General features: G+C 36.4%; 3 protein-coding genes across 4 annotated transcripts; 1 reads left to right on the top strand and 2 right to left on the bottom strand.

Annotated features, from left to right (window-relative positions):
- The first annotated feature begins 3,194 nt into the window (after positions 1-3,194).
- On the top strand, positions 3,195-7,534 carry LOC125195936 (calmodulin-binding protein 60 B-like). 2 transcript variants are annotated; one of them, XM_048094225.1, is made up of 9 exons: positions 3,195-3,345; positions 3,500-3,620; positions 4,075-4,150; positions 4,436-4,494; positions 4,828-5,321; positions 5,760-5,920; positions 6,026-6,229; positions 6,363-6,579; positions 6,676-7,534. In XM_048094225.1, exons 2-9 carry the CDS (start codon positions 3,505-3,507, stop codon positions 7,242-7,244), a joined length of 1,896 nt encoding a protein of 631 aa, XP_047950182.1. In that variant the 5' UTR covers positions 3,195-3,345; positions 3,500-3,504; the 3' UTR covers positions 7,245-7,534. The 2 variants fall into 2 exon arrangements, with proteins under 2 accessions (XP_047950182.1, XP_047950183.1); XM_048094226.1 differs by having other exon boundaries at positions 6,682-7,534.
- Positions 7,535-9,902: 2,368 nt separating this feature from the next.
- Positions 9,903-10,286, bottom strand: LOC125194657 (zinc finger protein 2-like). Its single transcript, XM_048092903.1, has one exon. It carries the CDS (start codon positions 10,284-10,286, stop codon positions 9,903-9,905), a length of 384 nt encoding a protein of 127 aa, XP_047948860.1.
- Positions 10,287-16,809: 6,523 nt separating this feature from the next.
- Positions 16,810-20,415, bottom strand: LOC125192837 (4-coumarate--CoA ligase-like). The gene is made up of 5 exons (XM_048090497.1): positions 19,385-20,415; positions 18,214-18,409; positions 17,929-18,142; positions 17,744-17,846; positions 16,810-17,033 (listed from the first exon to the last, which is right to left on the bottom strand). The coding sequence occupies exons 1-5, from the start codon at positions 20,363-20,365 to the stop codon at positions 16,932-16,934; spliced, it is 1,596 nt and encodes a 531-aa protein (XP_047946454.1). The 5' UTR covers positions 20,366-20,415; the 3' UTR covers positions 16,810-16,931.
- Between the last annotated feature and the right edge of the window lie 2,372 nt (positions 20,416-22,787).

A 22,787-nucleotide genomic window follows, 5' to 3' on the forward strand; every position in this document is an offset into this window, starting at 1 on the left:
GCTATAGTTGAAATCCTTAACGCACGGCTTCCATGATCGTATCATCCTCCCCTTCTTGGAAAGGATTTATCCTCAAATCCGAGCCTTCTCTATTCCTCGCATCCTCGGGAGACCCTCTAGCTTTATTGAATCCTTGGAACGTCTTCACTCTCTTCCTTGGACCCCAATCAATCCATGGCTCACGTCGAGGTGAAGACACTTGATGTCTAACACTCATGGTCATATCAATCTACCGTGGGAGTCTGAGATCCGCTCGTCGCCGGACTGGACTCGTTGTTGTTGTCCATCGCTCGATATTGCTCTTGTACAGAAATTTAGAGAGAGAGAAAACTCGTTAAAACAAGTGGTGCAAATGATGAAAATGAAACTAAAATCGCGTATATATAGGTTTTCAAAAAAAAATTTAAAAAAAAAACGAAAATTGGTGCTGGCCGATCGGCACGCCACAATGGCGGCCAGCGCCGCTCAAATCGGCTAGCCCACGCCGATTTTTTCGCCGATTCGCCGCTGGCCGATTACAATAGTTCGGCTAGCCGACCGGCTAGTGACGCGAATCGGCAAGCCGGTGGGCTAACCGCTATTGTGGATGCTCGCAATTCGCATCCACAATAAGAATAGGCCAGCCATAGGCCAGCCACTCTCTCTCTCTCCGCCACGTCATCAGCACTAAAAATCCACCTGCCACGCCAACATTTACTCAAATAGGCCAGTCATAGGCCAGCCGCAATAAAAATAATTCAAAAAGAACTACATTTACGGAATTAAATTTACGATTAAATTACGAAATTAAATTTACGAGACATATACGGGAAAATTCATTAATTGCATTAAAAAAAATTACATTCATTTTAAAAAATAAATTACATAAAAAAGAAAAAAAAACTATCGCCGTGCAGTCTTCCGTGCCCACAACTCTTCAATTATATCCTTTTGGAGTTGAATATGAGCATCCACTTGGCGCATGTCGGCATATTCCTGGAGGCGGCCGACTTCATCGTGAGGTACCCCACGTCGTACGCTAGGGGTGGCCGTTCTGTGGCTTGGACCGGCTTCATCGTCATTGGTCCAACTCGTTAGTTGTACGCCTTAGTCTTCGACGATCATGTTGTGCATGATAATGCAGGCGTACATTATATCAACAAACGCATTTGACATCCCACAAACGCGTTGGACCCTTAATTGCCGCCCATCGAGACCGGAGCACACCAAATGCGCGCTCCACGTCCTTGCGCGCCGACTCCCTGCCGTTCCGCAAAGTAGGCCTTCTTGTCATCCGCCGCGTGCACGATCGTCTTCACAAAGACAGGCCACCTAGGGTATATCCCATCCGCCAAGTAGTAGCCCATATCATGCCGGTTGCCGTTGGCCACAAATGAGACGGCTGGACCGATGCCCCGACACTTCTCGTTGAAGAGGGGCGACGAGTTGAGGACGTTGAGGTCGTTGTTCGACCCGGCTACCCCAAAATACGCATGCCAGATCCACAGCAGGTAATCAACTACGGCTTGAGGATCATCGTGGGATTCTTTCCCTTGTAGCCGGTCGTGTAGGCCCCTTTCCAGGTAGTCGGACAGTTCTTCCACTCCCAATGCATACAATCTATGCTGCCTAACATCCCGGGGAACCCATGCTGCTCCCCGTGCATCTGCATCAGATCCTGACAATCTTGGGGGTAGGGCTTCGAAGGTACCGCTCACCGAAAATTTGAATCACGCACTGACGGAAAAACTTCAGACATTCCAGGAGAAGTTGTCTCACCGATGTGGAGGTACTCATCTCACATGTCTGCCTCGCCTCCGTAGGCCAACTGCCTGATTGCCGTCTTGCACTTTTGGATAGGGGTGTGGCCGGGTCTGCCAGCCGCATCGTGCCTGAAACGGAAATAAAGATATCGACGCTCCAAAGCGTCAACGATACGCATAAACAACTTCCTGCGCATTCAAAAACGCCGCCTGAACATGTTTGCTTTGAAACCGCGTCTCCGGAGCGAAGTAGTCGTCATATAGCCGCTAATGTGCAGCTACGTGATCCCGATCAATCACTGCTCGGCGGTGGACAACCGGTGGAGGGCGAGGTACCGCCTGCTGTTCGACCCTTCGCATGTACCGCTCTAGCTCGCGGTTCATGTAGGCCTCCATAGCCTCGTTCATCCTCCGTTCGTACTCCTCAGTATCCCCACCACTACCACCACCACCACCACCACTACCACCACCGCTACCACCCGCGTTACTCATCGCTCGATGTTGCTCTTGTACGAAATTTAGAGAGAGAGAAAACTCGTTAAAACAAGTGGTGCAAATGAAAATGAAACTAAAATCGCGTATATATAGGTTTTCAAAAAATTTTTATAAAAAAAACGAAAATTGGCGTTGGCCGATCGCTGGCCGATCGGCACGCCACAATGGCGACCAGCGCCCTCAAATCGGCTAGCCCACGCCGATTTTTTCGCCGATTCGGCGCTGGCCGATTCCAATAGTTCGGCTAGCCGACCGGCTAGCGACGCGAATCGGCTAGCCGGTGGGCTAGCCGCTATTGTGGATGCTCTTATGGCGAGACAGATGGAGTACTAATTTAATTCACTAAATAAATAAAACTACGAAAACTCTTGGAGCAAAATAAAAGCGTTTTTTTAGACTGGTACACAGATAACTAGATTAATTAGTTCTAAAACTCATTTCTATAAAACAGAAAAAATAAAATCACCATAAATAGTCATTCACTAAAATTAATTTAATAATAATATTTCTTTTTTGTGTATGCATTAAAATTAAATATATTTTCTGTTCACAGAAATATTATTAGTACTCCTATAATTTTTTTTTAAAAATTGCACATCTAAACAGTACAATTCATAACTGAAACTAAATTTTGAACCCATTTTCACTCACTTATTTTAATCAAATTTTTTCTCACTTATTATATCTTCGTATCTTTACCTTTTTCCTTTCCTATTTTATTATTTCTTTACTTAACTCACTTAACACAATACTTTTAATCTTCAACCGAAGAAATGTCTGTATTACTATGAAATAGAGGGATTACATAAATTCGTGAAGAAGACTAATTCGGTTTAAATTTTATAAATTACAGTTACTCTCTTGGTGAAGGACTGCATTTGCTTAACTGAAAACTAATTAACTGTAGTAATTAGAGAGACCATTTTCTATTAGTTGAAAAAAAAAAAAAAAATCGACTTCGTTATCGCATATCAAATCAAAGACCAATAAAGCTTGCTTCTTTCTACAAATACCAAATCGTAATTACTCACCAAGCAATCATTCGAACTCTGACGCAGCAGTCCGCCAATCCACCACCTAAACGCGCGCGTACCACACATCCGAACAGGTGAATTTCTTTCCTTCTTCACCGTATGTAATTACTTAACCGATTTGATTTGGGGATCTGTGACGGATTTTTTTCAATTGGTGGTAATTTGAAGCTATTTTGACCTATTTTTTCAATTCTGCTTCTCAAATTCCTCTTTTGGTTGTGTTTTAAGTGTCAATGAAGACTAGGTATATGGAGAGAACAAACTCGATGAAAGGTCGAGGGAAAAGGACCTTGGATGGTGGCGGAGATGAAGAGCAGGAGCCCGAGAGAAAAAGGCCTGCTTTAGCTAGGTATCAAGCTCTCATTTCTCCCTCCTCTGATTTTGGACTTGTAAATTTTGTGTCGAAAGGGCTTGCTTTACTTCCCTGTTTTGCTGGTTTAGATTTCTTTACTTGGCTGGCGGCTGGAAATGTGGGAATTAATGTGGCCCCTTTACAATCAATTTAATCTATGAACCCATTTATTGTGTAATTATATTATCCTTTACTGAATGTGTCTAGAAACCAATAAACTGAGATATGAACTGTATATAAGTATTGCATACTGCCTTAGGAAGTGTGAGGGTTATGTGGTAGCTTCAGGTTTCAATCAGTCTGGTGATGCAGGTGTTGGAAAGAGTTTCTTCATGTTTCTGCGCTCTCTTTCCTTTCTGCTGTAAAATTATTCACTGATTAGTTGTCTTATTAACAGATGCTAAGCAAGAAATGGCACTGATTGTTTTATATATTACTCCCGTTTATGCAGTGTTATTGTCGAAGCACTCAAGGTGGATAGTCTCCAGAAGCTTTGTTCATCCCTAGAACCAATTCTCAGGAGAGTGGTAAAGTCAATGCCATTACAATTCAAATGCATCACTTTCCGTAATAAATTTTCAACAGATAAGAACACACATGTGAACCTTGTCCCTGACCTCCTGTACACTCCTTTCTGTGAAAGCTTTTGTGGATTACAATAGCCAATTTATATAAGAGCTAATATAAAACATTATGTGATTAGTATTTGGATTCCAAGTATGTATGCTACTTGAAGCTGTCTGTTCTGCTCTAGGTGTTAAAATAATTCTCACACACAATTTTGATGCTGTATAATAACTTGTCTTGAACAGGTTAGTGAAGAAGTGGAGCGAGCTTTGGCCAAGCTGGGTCCGGCTATGCTGAATGGGAGGTTGGTTGCTCTGTTTGAACTTCTGAAAGGACTTATCAATATGTATAATGTAATTTTTTATGAAATATTGATAGTTTTCTTGTTTATGTTTTTGATGTGCTAGTATATTTCCTTATCATATTCCATTCATACAGAATTACGGATGTTGATGTTGTTCATTCAAAAGATAAATGTTCAAGATGACAATAAAATGAGAATTTCATAAATGGATCTTTTCTAGTTTGGTTCATTTTTCAAATGTCTCAGTTTCTATTTTCATTATTAGTTTCCTCTACTATATTATTGAAACTTCCTTTATACCTGGAAGTTCTTCCTAAGACTTTGAGAGTTCAGGTCATCTCCTAAACGGATTGAAGGGCCAGATGGGAGAAATCGGCAGCTTCACTTTAAATCCAGACTTTCCCTTCCGCTGTTTACCGGGGCGAAAGTAGAGGGTGAGCAAGGTGCTGCTATTCATGTTGTACTAATTGATGCCAACACAGGGCATGTTGTAACATCTGGACCTGAATCCACTGTGAAGCTGGACATTGTTGTGCTAGAAGGTGACTTCAATAATGAAAATGAGGAAGGCTGGACTCAGGAAGAGTTTGAAAGCCATATCGTGAAAGAACGTGAGGGAAAGAGGCCTCTTTTGACAGGGGATTTACAAGTCACACTTAAGGAAGGTGTTGGAACTCTGGGTGATCTTACATTTACTGATAACTCAAGTTGGATACGGAGCAGGAAATTCAGACTTGGTCTGAAACTTGCATCAGGATATTGTGAGGGAATGCGCATTCGTGAAGCAAAGACAGAAGCTTTTACTGTCAAAGATCATCGAGGAGAATGTATGTACACCTCTTATTTTTTCTAACTCTGTCCCATCTATGACACATGGATAGAACTGCTCTGATGCTATATGATACTGATGTCAATTTATAGATTCACCAGATACAAAGGGGTGTTACTGGGCGACTGAGAGGAGTTAGGATGAGGTGGGGGAGAACAATTATATGTCTGAATCTACCCCTTATCTATTTTCTTAAATTTAAGTAAGGCTTTTTACATGACGAGGTAATCAGGATAGAACAGTTAGTGAAAACATCAAAAACACGTTTTAAGCTTTAGGTCCAAAAACGATATGGAAACCATGTTACTCCAGAATTGTCTTTATTATGATGTATCATTCTTTCGCGCATGATAAGTTTCTCATTATTGTATTGTAATTAATGTTTCTCTTTTTTCATGTTGATTCATGGACTAACATATGTTCTTTCTCTTGATAGTGTACAAGAAACATTATCCACCTGCTTTGAGTGATGAGGTGTGGAGATTGGAGAAGATTGGCAAGGATGGGTCATTCCACAGAAGGCTCAATAATGAAGGGATATTTACCGTGGAGGATTTCCTTCGACTTGTAGTCAGGGACTCTCAAAAGCTGAGGAATGTAAGTACCTGTAGTTTTCTCTCTCTTTTGATCATCAAATTTATTTAACTATGGTACAGTTGCATATTTGACAACATTTTTGTTTTTGAAATTGTGATTGAGCAGATACTTGGCAGTGGTATGTCAAATAAGATGTGGGAGGCCCTCATAGAACATAGCAAGACTTGTGTTTTGAGTGGGAAGCTTTATATATATTATCCTGACGAGACAAGAAATGTTGGAGTGGTATTTAACAATATCTACGAGCTGAGTGGTCTTATAGCGGATGATCAATATTATCCTGCTGATTCACTTTCTGATGGCCAGAAGGTTTGCTAATTTTCTTCTGCAATGAGTTTTCTTGGTGATTATATTCGACGTCTAGTGTGATATCTTCACCTCATTAGCCTCTATATTATGATTGGATGCTGTGAATTGCTCTCTGAATCTTATTTATGTGCAGGTATATGTGGACACTTGGGTGAAAAAAGCATATGATAACTGGAGTCAAGTTGTGGAGTATGATGGAAAATCACTGCTGAATTTCAATCAAATGAAGAAGTCAAGCACATTGACCGATCCTCCTTTGAGTCATACATTAGTCAATCAGATTCCGCAGCAAAGATTGCCAGCTTCAGTTCCCCCTGAGCCATTAGTGGATCAGACTGTACTAGCTGGAGGTCAGCATCGTCATACCCAAAGCAAATATTTCTATTGTTTGATAGTCGATATCTAGTAACAATGGATGATGGGACAATATGCTTTTATGTTCCCAGGTTCAGGTTATAACCATGATATGACTGCAAGATACGGAACCCCTTCCCAGCTTATAAGTCCCGGTCCGCGCCCACAGTTTGATGCAGCATCATTCACACCAAACGACCATCAGGTTAGCCAACCCAACCAGTTCCAAAGTGATGCATATGACCTTGCCCTCGGCCCTCCTCAGTCGACCTCATCGTTCCAAGAAGGGAACTCTTCTCTTCAGCAAGCATTACCTTTCGAGGACTGGCCCAGCTCCCGGGAGAAGGGTGGTCTTGACTTCTTGTCTGAGGAGGAAATTCGTACAAGGAGTCATGAGATGCTCGAGAACGAAGACATGCAACACTTGCTTCGGCTTTTCAGCATGGGCGGCCATGCCCCTGTTAACGGCCCAGAAGACGGGTTTGGCTTCCCTTCGTATATAACGTCGCCTTCTCCGGGATTTAGCTACAATGAGGACCAAAACCGTTCCGGAAAGGCCGTTGTAGGTTGGCTCAAGATCAAAGCTGCAATGAGATGGGGCATATTCATCAGGAAGAAAGCAGCTGAAAGGCGAGCTCAGATTGTGGAGTTGGAAGATTAGAATATCAGCATCGCCTAACAACTCGTCTCCGCTGCCTGTGTCGCTCACCCTCCGTCTTACAGAACATGCTTAGTAGGAACATATTTGAGACTGCGCCCGAATTTAACTTTGATGCTGTCTTTGTATTATTGTGTGACAGTGTCTCCTGTCCAGTGTGAAGTGATTTGCTAGTAGCATTTAGTAAACTTGATTGTTTTCTCACTCTAGAACCTTATTGCTGGATATATTGCATTCAAATTTACTGGCTTTTAAAGTGCAAATGTGTGGATATAATAATTACTCTGTTTTCATTCTTGGAAATTTTGTTTTCTGCTGACTTTGATGTGTGAAATTCGATTCGGAATGTTTCTTCTTATGCTGACTGTTTAAAATTTGAATTTGTTTTTAGATATGCATCCCTTGGAACTCAAAAGGTTGCAAAGAATTTATGCTACACGACCAAAATGAATAAACAGATTAAAGAATTTGTGGTATTGTGTTGGTTTTCATCCCGCAATATCATGTCGTTTTGGGTATGAGTGATCAGCATAAGAGAAAGACTAGTTTTGTTATTTTACAAAATTCATCCTATGAGGTTCAATATTGAAAAGGGTTGAAACAATATACTTCCTTCATCCCGTCATAGGTAACTTGTATTCCTTTTCGGAGCATCCCATCTAAAGTGAGTCGTATTCCTTTTCGGCGTAATATAACAAGACTAACAAGACTTAGCCGTTTTATCTTTGGGGACGACACACTAATGCAAGAGCGCTACATATCTCGTTTTGCAGAAACAGGACTTCTCGACTCAATATATTCTCTATTACGGTTTCTTGTATCTATTTGTTATGGACTCAATTCCCACATCGGTTGCGAGAACAACTGGTGTGGGGTATATAGACTAAATGGACTCTCTTTCCTAACAGGCTAGTCTTTTGGGCTGAGTTCTCCTGTTTATCTATTGGTGCTTTCATTGAGAGCTCAAACGGCTTGGAGTGGTGGCCGGGCAATGAACCCGCCGTGACCAACGAGTACGTTTGGGGCCGACTCGGAGTGGTGGTCGGGCAGAGAATCTGCCATGACCAACATGGTCGTGACCAATGAGAACTCGGAGTGGTGGCCTAGCAAAGAATCAATTGTGGCCAACGTGGCCGTGACCAACGAGGACGTTGGCCCTTAAAGGAGGGTCAAATGTTACAGACTCAATTCTCACATCTGTTGTGAAAACAACTGGTGTGGAGTATATATGCTAAATGAGCTCTCTCTCCTAACAGGCTAGTCTTTTGAGATGAGTTCTCGTGTTTGGTCTGTTGGGATGTGTATCAGTATCTTAATTGAAGTACCATGTAAATACAAATTACAATGAAAACAGTACAACACACCAAACTATAAATAGAGTCGAGAAAAATCCTCTTTTAGCAAGATAAATTCCACTCGATTAGTTCTCTCAAATTGATGTATTGTCCCAAAATAAATTGACTAGCTCCTAGCCAGTAGAAGCACTTCAAACCCACTAAACACTAAAATTTTTGATAGAGTTATGAGAACTTTGAGCAAACAAATTTCTAAATTAATGCACAAATTTTATGCATGTATAACAGAAAGAACTTGGGAGAAAACTTGCATCTGGTGGTGTGTTTCCATTGTTTTAAACACTAGACTATTAATAGTTTTAGAGGTCGTTGGACTTACAAGATTATATCTTATAATTAAATATGTACTCTTTTCGTTCCTGAAGAATATGAACATTTGGTTCGACGTTTTAATGTATGATTGGCAAAATAAGAGAGCGATAGAAAAATAATAGTGTAATGATATTAATTAGTTGTAAATAAAATGATACGTAAAGGTAATGTGTTGTTTAAATATTTCAGAATTAGAAATTTCATATTTTTTAAGAACAAAATAATAAGAAAATAATTCTTACTTAATTTTCAGGAACGAATGATATTATATTTGATTTATGAGATTAAATCTCACAAATTAATTCTAAATAAATAATCATGTGAATATTAGTCATATTTAATCTCTCTAATTAAAATAATCTTATAATTAAATTTTAAATAAATTATCATATGCTAATTAGCTATGACAATTAGACGACACCTCTTAAAAGATGACTTCAAGGGCTTCGCAGCCCAGACATCCCATGAATAGGTGATTGATTTCTGAAGATATATGTAACGCCGATGGCCTCTTGAAAAAGATAACCCAAAAGCCTACTTCAGTTATCGTTTAATACATGATTATTTCTAGTTTCAACAATCCCCTTTTGATTTGAACCCTACTATCTAATCATGAATATAAAGAAACATCACGGTCCTTTTAATTGCCACATTTATTAACTTAGAATTATTTTTAATCGATTAACAAAGCCATGAACATAAAATAGTTACTCACGGTCCTTAAATCCCATTTTTCATTTGACATTAACTAAATTAAATTTATGCTACCCTATATAATTAACGTTGAGCATCAGCAGATCAACTATTTATCCCCCTCTCCTAAAAATAGCTAAAATAACAGCATTAATCGTTTTTTGGCATGAAAAAAGATTTAAAAGTGAGCATAATTTTTCACGGCATGGATAAAAATAAAATCTAATTAAACCATACAAATAGTTAAAGATGAACTCTTCCAAATCCCAGAAATCATCTAATTAAAAGATAGCAAAACTCATCAAAGCCTCAAAGACAAATCAAGATGGCCGAGTTCCTCTTGATGATGATCAACCCCTTCATTAATCCAACCGATATTTCCATAACTACTCAACTCTCTCGCACGCATCGGCACGTAGCCCGAGCCAGCCCGTCGGGTTGAGCCCGAATCCGGCATGCTGAGCTCCCTGCTCTTCTTCGCGAGCGTCCTCTCCAGTTTGTGAGCATTTTGGTGGCCGCCGAGCGCCTGAGAGCTGTAGAATTTCCTCCGGCAGTAGTTGCACGAAAACACGCGCTGATCCGCCGGGCTGAGCGGCGGCGAAGCCGGGTCCAGAGGCAGATTCATCAGCCCGCTCCTCCTCGATGATAAGCTTAGATTGAGAGAGGTATTGCCGTCGTAATTCATGCTTGCTAACTTCTTTTGTTTTTTGTATAGAGTGACTGAGGAAGATATTGGACAAAATACTCATTTATATACTTAGAAACTCACGCAGAGATACACATAGTGAGGGTGAATGAGTAGAAATTTTTTAATTAAGTATATGCCGCCTCCAATAAAGGCGGCAAGAGAGCACCTTGTCGGTTTATAAATTAATATTTTGAGTAGAAATATTTATGATTGGGTTTATATTTTATGTAATGTATAGATGTATTAAATTAAGGGGTGAGAGTATGAGTTTGGTTTAGGGTAAAATTGGGATGTGGACATAATTGGAGTGGGAGAACTTTCACTCATTTTTCTAATTTAAGTACAAGATGGGGATTGAAGATAAGACTTCTTGACTATATCATTTACGTAATGTAATAATACAGTCTTTCTTCAAAAGAAACAAACAACGTCGATTGCACTAATTGATTAACTCATATCACTTTTCATTAACAAGTTTCCCATTTTTTCAGACTACTACTTTTGCTTTCATTTTGTTTCCTGCACTAGACATGACATCTCTTTGAAAATATGCACCTTCGTGTCCCCATTAGTTGTCTTGTGTCACGTTTTAAAAAATTATTTGACTTTGTATATTAATAGAACATGAGATCCATCTATTAAAAATATTAAAAATTAAATAAAACATTTACTGGGGACTGAATAAAAAAAGAAATATGAGACATTTAATGAGATCCATCTATGTGTTTTTTCCAATAGTTCTATTTCTTAATCTTTCTCACTTGCTCCTACAAAACTAAGGTCGAAAAAATTGAAAAAAAAGCTATTCACAACCACCGATGAAGGATTCCTTGAAAAGTTAAGGATTAGCAATTTTTTTGAAATCGAATGACTTTCAATCTTGTATTTACGCGAGAAAGGTGATTAAAAAAGAAAGAAGATGAGTTCTTCGCAAGCAACTTGGGTACTATGGCAGACACAAGGCAATAGGGGTATACTTCCCTACCATATTTCTATATTAATTATTTTTCTTTAATAATGATGTGAAATTTATGTAAATTTTATGCAAAATATTGTATAAAAATCTCAATTAATAATCAAAATTATCTAAAAATATATATCTGTAACTGTAATAAAAGTTTGAATGTAGTTTATATCATTTTTTCTCTGCATCCACCCTTTACTTAGATATATACTACTACTATGGATGCAATACGTAATCCATGATGCTGAAGACGATTGTTCGATGCTTCTGGTCATAAATCCAATTTCAATTAAGGATTCATCCTAGCTGCAAGGGACATAATCTGACAAAATGATTTTCCAAAATCTCCATTTTTATGTGCAACTATATCCATTTAAAACAAATCCATGTATTAGTACCAATCTTCATTCCGTACATTCATTATAACCCACATTATAATAAAATCAAATAATAAAATTGTGGATGCAGTGTTAAATGACATACTTTATGCATGATTTCGGTGACTGTAACATTGAACTATATAAACAATCAAAATTTAATGTATAACATGGTAAAAAAAATTGAGACAAGCAAAGGTAACTCAGACTTTCGACCATTTACTTACAAATACTCTCTTCGTCCCATTTAAATGACACACTTTCTTTTTAAGTTTGTCTCAGCCAAGATATACCTTTCTATTTTTGATAACTTTCTCTCTCCAATTAATACATCTAACTACTTTTTTCTTTTTCCAATTAAATATTCATCTTTCTTTCTCTCTTCATTTAATGCTTCCACACATTATATCTCTTCAATTAACTACAATAACCAATAACTCATAAATCGCGTGCCGACTAAGAAATGTGTCATCTTAGCCGGGACGGAGGGAGTCTAATCTTGGTAAAACACCAATAAATATCATATAATAAATTGATAATAATACATGAAATTAAATAATTGTTGAAGTTGCATGGCAGTGAAAACAAGAGCACATGGGACATAAGTTTTAAAACTGAGTGAAACAGTCTGCTAATTAGAAGCCCATTACATGGTACAGAAGTGGCACTTAAAATATTCAGAGACAGAAATGGGCTTCACTGAATTGGCATAACATGGCAAAACTTCTTTATTTTTATTTTCTATAATTAGCGGCCTAATTTATCATCAAGGATCTTAAAAATCTTGAATTGTCGGCAATAATTACGGCGATTAATGTGTGCTGTTAATTACAGACACAGCATAATCATGTAGGAATGTATCTAGTCCTAATATACCCAAGCAACACTAATTCCCTTTTGAAAATTGCACCATGGTTCAATAATTCTCTAGCATGTCTTCTTCTTGCACTTGGACAAGCCTACAGTAATGTGAAAACATACCTGCATCAAAGTTTGGGATCATCAAACTTTAATAATTAGATCCCACTTGGCAACACGTACGAGTATTATGGGTTTACACAGAACATCAATTGCAGTTGAAGACACCAAGAAAAATAAAGTTTAGGTGTATATGAATTGAGGCTAATTACATTATACATACAAATTTTCATTAATATTTCAATTTAGTATAAAAGATCGTAAGTTAATATATATCATACAAAAAGTTTGATTAGTGTTTTAAATTAGGACATTTCAGTCTAAAATCACTAATACTAGTACCTTTTTTTCTACTTTTCATCTTCTATCATCCAAAATTATGCCTTGAAAAACATGATAATATTTCTTTAAATAATACCTCATGTGTTGCCATATAGGCATTTTATCAAGCAATGAATTCACATGTAATTTTAAACGAAATATTTGTAGCTAATTTTGAAGTAATAGGATGAAAAATATGAAAAAGTAATGGTATCAGTGATCGTAGACGAAATGTACTAATTTGAAACACTAGTCAAACCTTGAATTTGATATATGCTAACTTAAAACTTTTTGTACTAAATTAAAAAATTTGTGAAACATTTTGTATAAGAGGTGCAATTACCCCTATGAATTGATCGTATAATTTCTCTGTCTCTAAAAAATAGTCTTATTTTATAGTACTATTTTACTCCATCTCATAAAATGAAACTTTTCGATTATAAAATGATACCGTTAATAAAGTGAATCTCACTGTCTTGAAACACTATTTCAATTACTATATTTTTTCTTTCTCTTTTTATACTTTTTTAATTTCCCATTAAAATTATCATCGTCCCAAAATCCATATGGAAGGACGGGAGTAAATATTTAGAGAGAATCGAGAAGGCAATAACTGAGCTTTGGGAAACGTGAGGTTTGTTTGAGAGGAATGGAGTTGTAAATTTTATAGGAAATTTCCTTAAAGCTAAAGGAGGTCTTGCAGAGAACATGTTTTATTTGCTGTCGAGGATCATACTTCATTAGTAGTATTATTTTATTTTATGGCTTGTGGAAAGGGCACACTCTGACTACGCCATTTCTTGTTCATTTCAATGCTTTGATAACACGTGGATAGTCAAGATCATCATCAAACAATTGATTGATTTGAGTGTGTCTTTCTTTAATAAATCGATTTGTTAATTAACTGATAATCATCATTTCAACAGTACTATTAAAATGCATTCAAGTCAACTGTAATAGTAATAATTTCATAAATAGAGTCAAGGTCGCCACTCATAATCATAGGGTGTTAAAATAAATTGTAGAGCTCTATGAAAATGTTTCACGTATTAATGCTGAAATTCGATTGTTTATAAGTTGCAACTTGCAATTGACTGTGAGCGAGCTAAAACGAATTACAACTTGACAAATTATATAAGTAAAAATATATATGCACTTAGAAGGAATAGCTATTTTAGTTTAATACACCTGTATGAAGAATGACTTATATAAGTGCAAATTTAAAGTCAAGTACTGAAGTCCGTAAACAATACTTATACACGAAGGTGGTATTCGGTTTACAAGATAAAATAATACCAAAATACAATCTAGGATTGAGGTGTGAGATTATTTTAGTTATAGGGGTTAGTTATGACTAATTATCTCATAATTATCCATCTAGGATTGAGTTATGTGATTGAATTTCATGAACCAAACACACTATAAATTTAATCTCGGATACAATCTTGCAAACCGAACACTCCCGAAATGTTCAATTTATGTTTAACAGTTTTATCCTCATTATTACATTATTTACTAGCAGTATAGTATAGATAATGTGTTAAGCGAATTTGTTTTTATAAAAGCATAATACTCCAAAATTACTTGTATTATTTTCATATTTCTATATAAATACTTTGAATTCCTTTTAGTCAGCGCCAGAATCAGAAAATTTAAATAAGATGGAGCTTAAATATTTTTAATAAATTTAATATATCCAATTTTACATATAATGTTTTTACAAATTGAAACGTGTGAAAACATACCCAAAAACTTTAGGACACATTTTTTTTGGGTATGATCAAAACTTTTTATAATACGTTCAACATAAAATTATACTCCATTCGTTCTATAAAAATAGACAATATTTCCTTTTTCGTCTGTCTCATACAAATAGTTCATATCCATTTGTGACAACTTTTTTCTCATTCTCTTTTACTTTATTCCATTATTTATGGGTCATAGTATCCGCTATACAATTTCAACTAATTTTTTTCATTCTCTTAATTTACCAATTACACATTAAAACGCATGCCAACTCTAAATGACCTATTTCTATGAGACGGAGGGAGTAAGAGTTAGAATTTATTTATTATTTATATTAGTGAGAAATTTTCATTTAAAGATCGTAATCAACATAATAAAATGTAAACTAGCATAGGAGTAGCACTCATTACAATTAATCTAACAAATAGAAAAAAAAAATAAATACAATGCAACTTAATAATAAACATAATTAATACATGAACCAAATCAACCGATGTTACGAATTAATAAATTGACACATAATGAGAAATTTCTGACTATGAGTCAGTTTAAAATATCTCATTAATATATACTAATAGATAGTACTACATTATATGAATTGGGATTAGGAATTGATATAAATTGGAGATACAAATTTGTAGGATAATTAGTGGGAAAAACGTTAATACATAGCTTCGAGTTAGAGTATTGGTTGACGCCTTGACGGCTTGATTCAATTTTAGAGTAAATAAGTAAATATTAGTGGGCCGTATTATACTGTATATGTTTTCAGCCCAATAACTTTAATTAAGAATAGAACTGTTCATCTTCTTTATTTAGAATACAGCAGCTTCGAACCTAAGGGATATGGCCAAGTGGTCAGAGAATTGATTCCTGTTTAGATGTGGAGCAGTTTTAAATTATTGGGCCAACTGTCTCATCTTTCGAAGTACCCATAAACCAAAATGGGGCTCGGCGGTGGATACCCTTAGTCTATTAACCAAAAAAAAAATACAACAGCTTCACTGGGTGTGGCGCCATAACGTAAGGCTCTCTCCGATGGTACCATTATTAGTTGGGCTCCAGCCAAGCCCCCACTGGAGCAACGACTTGGCCTGAGTTGGATCTGTTGTTGCTTTTAGTAATTGGTAGGGATAATATAAAATAACCGATTCACAAGGAAAGTATAAAATCGAGTTATACTTAATACTTCCATCAGTTCATGAATACATGTTCCATTATCCAGAGTTGATCGGCTCGGGTGTTAAGAAATTACTTTGATTTTGTGAAGGAAAGTGGAAGAAAAAGTTAGTCGAATATGAGTTCTACTTTCATATAATAGTTTTATGGAGTAATAAAATGTGAGTGAAATAAGTTAGTGGAGTGTATGGTCCATTTACTAAAAATAGTGAAATGGGACTTTTATTAGCGGACAGACGACAAAGGAAAAATATGACATTTAATGACGGGCGAAGAGAGGGCGTATCAACTTGTGATTTAGATACAAACATCTAAACTTAAATTTTTAGGAATGGACCAAGTATATATGCGATGTAGTACTACAATAACTAGACAATTTCATAAAAAATCATCATACTCAATCATACAATTTTCATAAAACTAAAATACTGTGTTGTGAAGCATGCGAATAAAATGTATGAATTGTGTTAACAAAAAATCTGATTCATGTATGCATATGTTCTATGATAGATTTACCGAAAAAGAGTATTGTTCTGCATAGTAGGAAATAGTATAGATGTGAAAGTAATAGAGAGTGAAGAGAGAGATTGAGATTTTCTAAAAATGAAAATGTAACATATTTTATAAAACCAACAAAACAGATTTGAATATATAGATGTGAGAGAAAAAGAGAATTAAGAGAGTTAGTAATTTATGTTTTTTAAAAATGAAAATATAACATACTTCATAAAACAACAAAACAGAAAAGTTGATATATACCTTAGAACAGAGCAGATGGAATAATATCTAGTCCTACTGCCCTCAAAATAGGAAACAAGTAAAATAACAACTTAGAACAAATCATAGATGTTGAAATACAATTTAATTAATAAGACTTTTCTCTTTTAACCAGTATTAGCCAAGTAGTAAATTACCATTAAAAAAAGATAGAGAAATTATTATTGATGCTTTTATTAAGGAAAAAAATATAACAAATCATACGATAGAATAAAAAAAAAAACAGAATAATTATCTCTTCCAAAGATATCTAACGTATCCACTTCTCAATTTCATTGAAAACGACATATGTTCTTTTTTTTTTGGGTAATCCAAATGTTATTATTTGGTGTAAGTAATACTTGCAAACCTCGAATGAAATCAAAGTCTAGCTCGTAGATCTTTCCTTAAAATTTTACCGGTGGATGCTTTTGGAATTGTAGCAGTAAAAAATACACGATTGATGCGTTTGTACGGCGCCACCTGCATCACAATTAATCAATATTAACAAACAATTATGATACTACATCCTTCCCACAAAAATATAGCCATTTAGAACGATACAAAAATTAATGAAAAAAAAAAAAGTACGATAAGAGAGAGAATGAGAAAAAATAGTGAAAATAAAGTTAATGAATTGTGGAGTCCATGTTCTAAAATTAGACTAAATCCAAATTTTTTATTTTAATGAAGCGGCAAAAAATAAGAATAGTTGCTATTTTTAAAAAACTGAGAAAGTAATTCTAATTAGAAAGATAAACGAAATTGTCAATTAAACTATCTTTAAAAAGTCGTTGATAGTGCAAAATTTATTTATTAAATTGGGTTACTAAAATAGTTAAATCTACCTTTTTCATAATTTATGCTGAGATTTTTTATACAATCGATGACGGCACACACAAAGCTAGACAAATTTATATAGCTACGTAAAATTTCACTCATTTTATCAAGACCATTTTCATTTTATATACTTACTCTATTTGTAAGTGATACATTTTCCTTTTTGAAATGTTTCAAAGCGATATTTGTTAAAAAGAAAATATTTTCATTGCTATATTTTTTTCTTAGTTCATTTATTAAATAATACTACATAATATCACGTACATAATATCACGTGTTGAAAGAAAAATGTTTCGCTTTAAGCAGGATAAATGCAGTATTAACTTGTCAGGAAAAATAAAATGTTGTAATACCTGCTTTGCTATATAGCTCTTGATCTCTAGCTCGGTAATATAAGCACCATTTGCTCGGACGACAAATGCAACTGGAACTTCTCCAGCGGCCTCATCCGCCATACTGCACATCAAAATCGAAACGATTAAAAATAAAAAATTCGGGTGTAGCTCATGTATTTACAGAATAGAAAAATATGACTCACGGCACAACAGCAGCTTCAGATATAGAGGGATGAGCAATGAGCAATGCTTCCAGTTCAGCAGGAGCAATATGAAAGCCTTTGTATTTGATCAATTCCTTCAATCTATCCACGATGAATACTTCATCATCGTCGTCTATGTACCCTAGATCGCCTGTATGCAGCCACCCTTGTTCATCAATCGTCCTCCTTGTCGCCTCCGGGTCGTTGTAGTAGCCTTTTTCAACGTCCACAGATACAATCAAGCTAAGATTATTGATATCACACATGCACATTGAGACTAATTACCTTTCATCACAGCGTCTCCCTTGATGAAGATCTCCCCCATCTGATTCCGAGGAAGAGAGGCGGCAGTGGAGGGGTCGATGATCTTCATCTGCGCATTTCTAATCACAGTTCCGCATGAACCAGCCTTGAATTTGAATGGCCTTTTGGCGAACCCTAAGCTTATAGATAGTAATCCGGCTTCAGTCATGCCATAACCCTGTGCATTATACATCATGCACTTCAACTTCACATAATTCCTTATTTTCTCAACTTACAAAAGATTCAAAACTACTACTACTACTAGTAGTAGTGATGAAAAAATATAACTATACTGTTTTTTGGAGTATTTTTTTACTTATTTATTGTCATGCCATTAACAACAATTAGCCTTGCATTTATAGTAACTTCTATCACAATTTGATAATACATAATTACCGAATTAATTTATCTAGTAAATGAATCAGGGAAGGATGCAGTGGTTTTTGATCAATCTATCAATATATCAATGCACCTTATACATAGACAAAACTAATTAAATGTGACGTGATATAAACGAATACGAAATAATGGCATGTCCGCATGTTGGCCCATTTACGTAACATCGATATGTCATAATCTCTAAAAAAATCCTTAGTGGAACGGTTGAGTGATGAACGTGACTCACATGCCAACATAATTATTTACAAAACTTTCTCACGATACGTTTAACTGTGACGGCTCAACGAGAAATCATTTCGATCATTTCGTATTTATATATAAAGCAATATAAAAATGAAATAGTATCTCATACCGACTCATATGCATTATTGGAATAAAAAAATATAGATAAAAAAATTCAATTAATGCAATAAAATTCAGTCTAATGTAAATTATTATAATATATAATATTGTTGTCGTGAAGTTTGGTCAAGTTTGATCAAATTGTTTAATACTACTACTCAATCAGCAGCCAATATATTGTCACATTGTTCATTTAAAAATCTGTTTAATACTTCTACACAGTCAACTCAACAAAATCATTACTTGATCATTTAATATCTTAAATCAAAATCATACTAGTAAAAACAAAACCAAATGAAAATTTCAATTTCTATGGTATTCAAAATTCCAGTGTTAGCATTAATTCACCAAAAAATATTAGTATTATAGATTTTTAATGTAAAAAAATGGAAATAATTAGCGAATTGAGTACCTGAGCAATAACAGCATTAGGGAGCTTTGCTTTGAGAGCTAGCTCAAGCTCTCTATCAGTCGGCGCCGCGCCGCAGAGGACTCTCCTCACCGACGAAAAATCGAACTTCTCCGCAGCCGCGCTCTTGGCAATTGCCAGCAATATCGGCGGCACAAACGGCGCAATCGTCACTCTGTATTCCTCTATTAACCTCATCAGCTCATTGATTTCATACTTAGGCACAATCACCACGGCCGCACCCACACGCAGGCACACGAGCATCACCGAAATCATACTGTACACGTGGAACATCGGCAGCAAGCAGAGCATCCGATCCTCACTATCGGTGTACACCGCCGGATTCTCGCCGTCCGTTTGCTGCGACACGCACGCGACCAGGTTTCTGTGGCTCAGCATCACTCCTTTAGGGAGACCGGTGGTGCCGGAGGAGAACGGCAGCGCCGCCGTGTCCTCCGCCTGGATCTCGACCGGCGGGAGCAGATTCTCGTCAGATCTCATAATTTCAGCGAAATTGAGGATCTCCGGCGACGGCGGAGGGTCGATTGTGGCGATTTTCGCGCCGCAATTGCGCACCTTCTCAGCGTAACAAGCGTGGGTGATTATGAGCTTAGGTCTCGAGATTTTAGCCTGAAGCGAGATCTCCGAGGCGGTGTAGAGAGGATTGGCGGTGGTGGAGATCGCGCCGAGGAAGGAGGCGCCGAGGAATGCGAAGGCGAATTCCGGAGAGTTGTGGAGGAGGAGCATGACGACGTCGTTTTTGTGGATTCCGAGGGTGTGGAAGCCGGCGGCGACTCTGCGAGAGGTGAGCTCGAATTCGGCATGGGTGAAGGTTTGGGCGGTGGCGGAGTTGATTAGATAGGGGCGGTGGCGGTGGGAGGAGAGGTTTTGGAAGCAATATGTGTGCAGAGGGAGATGAGTGGGTATGTTTATGTCAGGAAGCTTTGACTGGAAAATGTGTTCCTTTTCTTCTTTCAACTCCATTTCCTCTGCTTCTCTGCACCTTTACTTTTTCTTCTTTTTTTCTATAATAAAAATTTGTTTGTAGAGGGAGAAGAAATTCACGTTCTATTTAAGGTGTCGAGTTTCAGTAAATTGACTTTGCATTATTAATTTTCGGAAATGTTATATGAAAAGTTATGAACTTTATTGCACTGTATAAATTTTCCATCCGATCTGACCCGATAAACTTCCGACACAAAATTATCCTACATGGCGCGCTCGAGGCGTGACTTGTCAAATGACAAATTTAGGATTCATTTCGAATTGTGGAGTTAATACTACTTTTATGCTGAATTCGATTTGTGAAATTCTATTTGTATGTTTATATCGATTTATATGTTGAATTCAATTTATATGTTTTCATTTGTGCTACTCGTATGTTTATGATAAGTTCAGTGTCAGAGATTGCAAAGATATAAGAGAAACAATCAGAATTCGTGGAGTTTTGCCAAGTCTTGGCTCAGGCGCGCCACGTAGGATAAGTTTGTGTCAAAAATCTATCGGATTGGGTTGGATGAAAAATTTACACAGTCTGATAAAATTCATGACTTTTCATTCAACATTTAAGTTCAGGGAAAAAATCAAACTATTTTGAAAGTCTATAACTTTACTGACAATTTGTCTTTTTTTTCAATTGCAATTATCTAAACACATATTCTAATCACTAATTGTTTACTACTCCCTACTCCATTCGTCCCACAATAGGAGTCACATTTAATGTAGACACGGGTTTTAAGAAATGTAAATAATAGTTGGTTGGAAAAGTTAGTGGAATATGAGACCCACTTTTTTATATAGGTTTCGTAATAAAATGTTAGTGAAGTGAGTTAGTGGAATGTGGACCTACTTATCATTTATGGTAAAAGTGAAATGCGACTCTTATTATAGGATGGATCGAAATGGTAAAATATGACTCTTATTGTAAATTGAAATGAGTATTTAAAATGTCACGGGATGAGGGGGAGGTGGATTGGAATGGGATTGGGATCCCCAATTATATTTGTCACGGGAGATGGTGGTGGACCGGTGTATTTAGAATATCTAAAATTTTAGTTTCGAAGAAATTTTTATCATGGCAATTTTAGGGTTGTAATACTGAAATGTCTTGCATTCATTCCTTAGTTTTTACGTTCAAATGTACCGATGCTTGGATAAAGAAAATGTAGATTTTGCCTTATAAAAAATGTATAATTAATTACATGTGAAATCTTATAATCTTGCCTCTAAATTTTATATCATCTAAAAAATTACTTATTTTGGTTGGTATCAGATGAATGCGTAAGAAGAAAAGACGTAAGCGGTGTCAAGCGGGAATGGCCCGTCCAGTGGGAGTGAGGCAGCACGGGTGGCTACTGGACAGTAATGCAGTAGCGTGAAGTTGCACGGCCGACACTAGTGAGCGCGACAAGCATGTAGACTGGCGGTGGCCAATTTTTAATCTTTCTATACTTAGGATTTTATTCAAGTTAGTATATAGTTTCACCAATCAAAAAAGGCTACATTTATAAAAAAATAAATAAAAACCTTATGCTTTGTGAATATGTCTAAAATTTATGTTCCCCGAGTATTTCATCGATGAAGACTATAAATTTGTCTTAAATACACCTAGTCCTACCGTACATGCTAATGCATCAGCGCCAGTCAAGGAGCATATAACAAGTGGCGCAAGGCTAGGAAGATGATGACGTGTTGGGTTTATAGTGAACCATGCATAATGGAAGACTAAATAAATCATACTCTCTCCGCCCTTAAAAGTTTGTCTCATTTTTCTATTTCCGCCTACCTACAAAATTTGTCTCATTTCACTTTTTACCATTTTTGGTAGTGGACTTCATATTCCATTATTATAAAAATAATATATAAAAGTTGGATTCACATTCCACTAACTTTTTCAACTCACTTTCCATTACATTTCTTAAAACTCGTGTCGGGTCAAAGTGGGACAATATTTAGGGGTTGGAGGGAGTATATAAGATCTATTTGGTCAATTATGAGATTAATCAATTCGCATGTTAAAAAAATAATTACATGCTACAACACAAATAAGTTATGTATAAAAAATTTAAATTCTAAATCATGAATTATACGGTTTAGAGTTACCGAATTGATTTTCTAAAGAATCGACGATTGTTTGCACCTTTTCTACGTCCATGAATCTTTTGGCTGTGTTCCAACCTTTAATTTTGATCTTAGGGTAACCTAAGCTTATCAAAATAGTCTTGTTCTTAAATAGAGAATAGACAAAATTTCTACACAAAATAGGAGAGAAATTTATCCTTCTCTAGAGAGAGGGAACAATAATAATGAAGAGATTTATTTATAAAGTTATTTTGGGCCAGTTAAAGATCTACGGAGGTTTTGAGCCACACTTATTTGGCTTTTAATTAATTAAATTGAACCCTAA

The sequence above is a fragment of the Salvia hispanica genome, chromosome 6 (assembly GCF_023119035.1).
Source record: "Salvia hispanica cultivar TCC Black 2014 chromosome 6, UniMelb_Shisp_WGS_1.0, whole genome shotgun sequence".
NCBI lineage: Eukaryota > Viridiplantae > Streptophyta > Magnoliopsida > Lamiales > Lamiaceae > Salvia > Salvia hispanica.